Below are 6,968 nucleotides of genomic sequence, written 5' to 3'. Positions count from 1 at the left end.
GGGCCAGGGATCGAACCACCAACCTTACAATTGGCCGCTCTACCACTGAGCCACAGCCGCCCCTTTATTATGTAATAAACACTTTTGCAAAGTCACAGACATAATCAACCAGGATATTTTTCCTTTTACTACACAGTTAAATAACATTGCAAATTATTAAAATTGTTATTTCAATGTCTACAGCAATGGCCACTGAGGTTTTATCCCCATTATAGGTAATAAAAAGCAATGTTTTATTAATGTCAATGTCTTGGTCTTGTCTTGGTATTGTAATTTCCCCACAGGAGATCAATAAACAGTTTAAATTTTTATTATTATTATTGGTCAAACTATATCAGTCTAGGATATACAAATCCACAATCTGCTTAGAGTAAAATATATCATAGAAATCTCTGATCAGTTGTGAACTACTAACATTGTGTGTGTGTGTGTGTGTGTGTACCCACCGTCTTGTTGCGCAGTCTGATGATGTCAGAGACAGAGCCGGCACCACAGTACTCCATCACAATCCAAAGATCTGTGTTCTTGAAGTAGCTGCCATAGTATTTCACTACGTAAGGGCTAAAAGGCAATGCAAAAAGGAGGGTTATCAAAAGAGAAGACAAAGTTTTGTTAACAACAAAAACAGCAAAAGGGAACTTCAAGACATGAGAGCTGTAATGGCAGCCAACATTCTGTTTAATCAAACTTAGAGAAAAGTGAACTATGGAAGCAAATAAGATGGGGAGTGCTGTGTTCTCCTCTAACCTGTCACACTGCTGCATGATGGAAATCTCTTTGATGATCTCCTGCAGATCAGACTCCACAGGAACCTGCTTGATGGCCACCACCTGGCCTGACTCCTTATGGATGGCTTTGAACACGCTGCCATAGGAACTACACACATGCACATTCTCTCTGTCACATTATGTCGAGATGCATTTTCTACATGATAATATTAACAAATAAATACATTACACAGCAAATGAGTTGCATCCTAAAAAGTACAGACGAAAGTACAAAAATGTTTCAGTCAGTGGTACACAGTGGAAACCGAGGTTAGTCATGACACAAACATCTTACCCTTCACCGAGTTTCTCTAAAACATCAAACACTTCCTCTGGTTGTTTGGTCAAACTGTCCTCGCTCAGCTTTTTCAGCTTGCTGAAAGAAACGGGAACAAATGAATTGTAACTTCAGTAGAATACTCTGCTCAAAACAAGTAGTGAAACCAAACTAAGCCAATATACCATAGGAGATTCTGAAAGGAAATTATTTTATTAATTATTTTTAATTACATAACGTTATATTGAACATATTTGGGTTTAACACTAGGACTGTTTACGTTAGTCGAACAAAACAAACCCTCTGAAGACATCAACATGTGTTAGGTAATCATCACATCATTGTTTTTCTGTTGTATAGTATTTGTTTTGCTGTTGTATAGTTTTGGTTTTGTTTTGCTGTATAGTATTTGTTTGCTGTTGTATAGTATTTGTTTTGCTGTTGTATAGTATTTGTTTTTCTGTTGTATAGTATTTGTTTTGCTGTTGTATAGTATTTGTTTTGCTGTTCTTAATTTATGAATTCCCTGTGCGGCGTCCTTGAGTGCCAAGAAAGGCGTCTTTAAATAAAATGTATTATTATTATTATTATTATTATTATCATGAATCACAATAGCACCAATTAGCCATTAAATGGTTGCCAAGGATACTCATTTTTTTTACAGTTTTGTTACTCACACACTTATTACTTTGTACTTCATGTCCAAATAATACCGTAGCCAGATCAAAATGCTCCCTAAAAAAGGCACGTACAGAGTTACCCAACTACGAAAAAAGCTACAAAGCAATTAGAAGCTTTAACACAGGACTTGCTATTTTGTTTATGAGTGACCTCTAAAACCATTTACTCGTCTTAATTGAGTAACGTTAGAAAGTTTGACAGAAAACTGGTAAAGCTAACAAAGTACACAGCTAGCTAGCTAAGCGACAGCTAACGTTACCTACCGCCTACGCTTTAGAGCAAACGCGGCAACGCGGAGTCCGAACCCCATTGTTTCCAATGACTTGCGCAGCGCCACGATGGTTTTGCCGCTGCGCAAACCGCGTTTGGTCTGAAAGGCCGATTAGCCTTTAAGCTAACGAACTAACTAGCTACCCACTAGGCAATAGCTTGGTTTAAGACCAGTCGGAAGTACACAAACCTTTTGGGCGCAGACGACTCCATGGCGTATTACTTCAAAGAATACAAAGTCTTATAGTAAGTATTGTCAGTTTTGGGGCCAATAGTCAAGATGAGAACATTGTCGACAGAGTCCTTGTTGTCAAAAAGTAGTGGAGGGCCACTAGCTGATTGTTGGTTAGCTATACAGTCTATGGTTAGCTAGCAAGATGATGGACCGTTTGGGGACACAATTTTCCACAGCGCCCCCTGTTTGACCGGAGTCCAAAACAAAAACATATCAACTACTGTTACAATTACTGTAACAATTAACAACCTTTAATAAATAAACCTACTAACACAATTGCATACGAGGGAATCTCTTATATAACGTTATTCATATTAACGCTAGGTTGCGTAGTCTGGCAAAAAGATAGCTACGCCAAATGTGACGGAGTACTTCTGACCAATCACAAACCGCTTTGCTGTGAGGTGGACGACAGTTCTGCGTAGGAAGCAGTGTGCAATGAGGTAAACAGTTGGCGTGTTAACACGGTGAGTTGTGTTATTTTTTTATCTTTTCATTTTGTGTATTTCATAATAACTATATTCGTACTGCATTTTGAGAATAATTAAATACCTTTGTTATTCACTAGCTACGCCTACCGATTCTGGCGGTTTAGTCTAATTCCACCATGCTGTTTCTGTGTCAGCATGCTGTGACGATAACGTTACAGATGTGATTGTGTCAACATTACCTCTCCTGTCTGTTACAGGAATAAAAATGGATCCACCGAAAGATGTGCAGCCGCCCAAACAGCAGCCTATGATCTACATTTGTGGAGGTAGCTACACTGCAAATTATGTTTGTGTTAATTGTACAGTCAGCTGCTACAGCTAATACTGCTAACTATGCTAGCTTATCAGACAAAACGTTATTGTTTTGTGCTGTAACGTTAATGCTTAGCGCTGCTTTGGTAATACTGTTTATCACTTTGAATCACTGCTAATAACGTTACTGCATAACTACTTCTGTTAGTCAGCTACTACTAACGGTGATCAAGTAGCTAACTTACGAAAGTCACATTCCAAATTAAAATAGATTGATGGCTGCGTGCACACACTGTCGTAACTTTACAACGTCAGTTAGAAAACAGTTTGGCATCACATTTATAGCTAAAGATAACAAGACGGTTCTGTCTTCAGTCTCAATTAGTTAATAATACATTTGTATAATATCTGGTCATAAGGTAAATGTGCTGTAGTAACATATGAATACATGTACTACAGTAACGTATCAAGAGTGGACGCTACCAGAATGTATTGTCCTGCTGCTATGAATGGGAAGCGTGGAAATAATGTTCCCTCTGGAGTGGACAAGTATCATGTCATTGCCATAGTATGTGGTTATTATACCATGGCTATGAACCAATCAGATTGCTTTTTTAATACAATATAAGTACACATAGTTCTTATAGAACTGAGTCAACGGTACTGTGGTACTTAACTAGTCTTGCATTGCCAGACCTATCTCCACAGCACTGGAGAAAAGTCTAGCTGCACCAGTTTATCTGAGATAGGGGAAAATGGTTTTGGCTTGTTTTTATGTCTTTGAACCAATCACAATCGTCTTGGGGAGGAGAATGATGTCTGATATAGGCGGCCAATGGCAGGCATATACCAACCGTCTACATTCGGTGAGTCAGACTAGTACTTTACTGATGGCCAAAATTCTGCTGCTTTTTGAAAGCATTATTATGTATTCCGCCCCAAAAGGCATAAATGAATACCATCCAAATAGCACAGTGTCTAGTCCATCTTGTCTTTTCTTTTTTCTTAGAGTTTTGAGACAACTGTAACATGCAAGAATTAAACAACCATTACAATTTTTTAGCGTAATCTTTACAAAAAGATACATACTAAGCGAGAAATTTTACAGTTCAAAAATCAACTTGTCTGTGCTCTCTGGTTAACAAAATATGCAATGTAGACTGTTTCTAAACTACCTCAAGCCTAGTTTTGTATTTCTGAGTTGCAATTTCTTATAAGCCGATACACAGATACTGATATATCTGCAATAAGCTTATGTCCGTCTGACCAATTATTGTCTTGCTCTATTGGTTTATTGGATCTAAGGATATTTTATCTAATATCGTTTCTTTATTTGCAGAATGCCACACTGAAAATGAAATTAAGGCCCGTGATCCAATCCGATGCAGAGAGTGCGGCTACAGGATCATGTACAAGAAGAGAACAAAGAGATGTATCCTTTTAATGTAATAGTATGTGATGGCAGAAGGCTTTTTATATAAATGATATGTATGAACTGAGTACTACAATACCTGTACATTTCCTTGACTCCTTGATTTCAGTGGTTGTCTTTGATGCCCGATGAAGAAGAGGAGAGCAGTTGTTTTGATTATTTTTGTTTTGTACTATTTTAGTAGTGTATGACCATGTATATACATAATGTAGATGGACAGCTCCATAAGTTCTGACCTCCAGGCCTGGCTTCAGATTTCCAAAATATGGTTGAAGCTCAACATTTTCATTTTGACAAACTGTTTTTTACTCATGAGTAATGGATGAAAGGTTTTGGTTTATTAAAAAAACAAGATTGATTGTGTTGGTATTTTTTTTCTCATTTGATCCCATGTTTCCTTAATATCAGTTTACCCACATATCATTAATACCCTCAAATAGTCAGCAATTATAACATCTAGATGGATACAAGAATGTGTACAGTTCTACCTATTCCTCTGTTCTCCTAAATTAATATTTAGGGTTTATAGGCTATAATTGGAGGAGTAAAATAATAATGTTATCATTCAGTTGCTGTAAGATCTTCCAACCTTTTTTGGCTTGACATCAATTCAAACAAACCGATGTCTACTTGTGGCCGTTTGTTGCATATGTTTACCAGTTTTAACTAGTTTGGTCAAATTGAAATATTCGTCATATTATCCATCAATTTGCAAGGAAAATGCAAAGATAAGAGGAAAGTTTGAAATAATTGAGGGCCTATTGTGATGTTAAATAATTTCACAAGAAGTTTCAGAGATCAGTGTAATGGTACTATTTTTTTGAGAGAATAGTGTGATACGGTGTTTTGTTGGTACACTTCTAATGAATTATTTTCAAATCTTCACAGTCACACAACCAACCAGACAAAACAGTAACAAAAAAGAACAAAAGTACAGGTGAAGAGCCGCCAGAGGGCTATTGCTTTAAATCATTTTGGTTGATATATTTTTTGGTATTCGTTAAAGGTCCCATGGCATGAAAATTTCCCTTTATGAGTTTTTGTAACATTAATATGTTGCAACCTAGTCGCTCCTCCTCAGCCTGGCTTGGCCTTTGTGAAACGGACCAAGCCAGTCTGCACAGATAAGACTAGGTTAAGCCTTGCTTTATCGAGTATCCTGGATTTTTAAATTCTGCTTTTGTGAAACAGCCCCTAGAACAACGGAGTACAAGTTTAAACCCGTTCAGATCAAGGGGTTAGCACAGCAGTGAACACAAATCAGCCAACTAGGTCTCATCAAGCAAAACCAAAATGATTTCCACACCTTCAAGAAGCGACCCTGTATGTTCCCCAAGCTAAAACGAATCTGTTCCATCCTAGCCATGGGAAGCTTTTCATTGAGTCACTTTATAAAACATGGGGACAGTGAAGACTTCCAATGAAGTAATATTAATTTTATGGCTGTCACCATGCCTGGTCTAATAATTTGCTTCTGATGGGGATGAAGGCCCTCTGTACTGTCAGAGCAACCAGATTAAAATCGGGCTGGATATTCATCTGACATTGTTTGGAAAGACAGTTAAATATTTCACTCCAGAAATTACTTAATACTGGACAATAGGCGTGACAGTGATCCCTCTGAGATATCACTTGCTCTCATCTAAGTTGACTAATTTTTCTAGTTTTTCACCCAGTTCAAAGTGTTTGTGTTTGAGCTGTAATATATGACCGCTAACACGTTTATTAAGGATAGTATTATATTATTTTAAGTTTAAGATCTTGTTATATTTAAATTGTAAAATGGAGGATCGATACATCTCAAGTGCTGGAAGCATCTTCAGTATTCCTAATGCAACTGTTAAGTTCTCTTTTTTTTTTAGATGATTCAAATTAAATAATGTGACCTCTCATCACTGCCTTAAAGGCCTTCCAGAGAGTAGAATCAGAGACCTCCCCATCATCGTTGGTGATGAGAAACTCCTGGATACATGCGGTCATATGCTCAGTAAAAGAGGTCATTCAGAAGTAGGGGTTAAAGCGCTAGCTGTACTTTTATTTTGAGAGAATACCTTTGAATTGAAGCGATCAGCTATGGTCATAATTCAGAAGATTATGATAAGGGGAATTTGTAATGTTGGCTAGCAATTCAGAAGAAATCACAAAATAATCAGTCTTAGTGTAGGCTTATGATTTGTGGACAGAGTGGAAAGAAAAATCCCTGGAAAAAAATAAGGATTGTCTCTATTTGGGGCATAGATATTGAGCATTGTTACAGGAAAGAAGTTTATGTGACTTGAAATCATTAGGCCGTAGGCTAGGGGTCTGCCGTCATAGAGTCAGGCACAATTTAATATTTTTACGAAAGATAATATCAACTTGCCTTGCGAGTAAAATGCCCTTAAAAACCCCTGAGAAATCCAATTTTCTCTTAATCTACCCTGTTCATTCACACCAACAGAGGTTTCCTGGAGAAAAATGATGTCCGGTTTCAATGATCTAACTAATTTGTAAGAAAACACTATGTTCACCAGAAGCTCCCTTTTATTTTGAAATCTGTTCTGACACGCTGGTAACGTAATGC

At 37.3% G+C, this 6,968-nt stretch overlaps 3 protein-coding genes across 3 annotated transcripts in view; 2 read left to right on the top strand and 1 right to left on the bottom strand.

The window, feature by feature from the left end:
- stk3 (serine/threonine kinase 3 (STE20 homolog, yeast)) overlaps window positions 1-2,364 on the bottom strand; it is a 5,226-nt gene extending 2,862 nt beyond the window's left edge. Inside the window, exons 1-4 of the mRNA XM_032535007.1 lie at window positions 2,186-2,364; window positions 1,063-1,143; window positions 748-876; window positions 447-561 (exon numbers count right to left, since the gene is read on the bottom strand). Coding sequence (XP_032390898.1) covers window positions 447-561; window positions 748-876; window positions 1,063-1,143; window positions 2,186-2,208 — 348 coding nt within the window. The 5' untranslated portion in view covers window positions 2,209-2,364. The remainder of the gene's footprint in view (window positions 1-446; window positions 562-747; window positions 877-1,062; window positions 1,144-2,185) is intronic.
- An 87-nt stretch (window positions 2,365-2,451) lies between these two features.
- polr2k (RNA polymerase II, I and III subunit K) lies at window positions 2,452-4,763 on the top strand. The gene is made up of 4 exons (XM_032535035.1): window positions 2,452-2,697; window positions 2,919-2,987; window positions 4,313-4,405; window positions 4,515-4,763. Exons 2-4 carry the CDS (start codon window positions 2,927-2,929, stop codon window positions 4,535-4,537), a joined length of 177 nt encoding a protein of 58 aa, XP_032390926.1. The 5' UTR covers window positions 2,452-2,697; window positions 2,919-2,926; the 3' UTR covers window positions 4,538-4,763.
- Window positions 2,631-6,968, top strand: part of spag1a (sperm associated antigen 1a) — a 13,572-nt gene continuing 9,234 nt past the window's right edge. The window contains exons 1-2 of the mRNA XM_032535013.1: window positions 2,631-2,697; window positions 2,919-2,987. The gene's annotated coding sequence lies outside the window, so the exon portion shown is untranslated. The remainder of the gene's footprint in view (window positions 2,698-2,918; window positions 2,988-6,968) is intronic.

The sequence above is a fragment of the Etheostoma spectabile genome, chromosome 14, assembly GCF_008692095.1.
Source record: "Etheostoma spectabile isolate EspeVRDwgs_2016 chromosome 14, UIUC_Espe_1.0, whole genome shotgun sequence".
Classification (NCBI taxonomy): Eukaryota; Metazoa; Chordata; class Actinopteri; order Perciformes; family Percidae; genus Etheostoma; species Etheostoma spectabile.
This window is presented reverse-complemented; position numbering and strand designations above follow the sequence as displayed.

Excerpts from the sequence above, each read along its gene's own strand:
- polr2k (XM_032535035.1), top strand. The coding sequence starts at position 2,927 with ATGGATCCACCGAAAGATGTGCAGCCGCCCAAACAGCAGCCTATGATC. Across the intron at positions 2,988-4,312 it reads TATGATCTACATTTGTGGAG|AATGCCACACTGAAAATGAA; the intron begins GTAGCTACACTG and ends CTTTATTTGCAG. Across the intron at positions 4,406-4,514 it reads CAAGAAGAGAACAAAGAGAT|TGGTTGTCTTTGATGCCCGA; the intron begins GTATCCTTTTAA and ends CCTTGATTTCAG.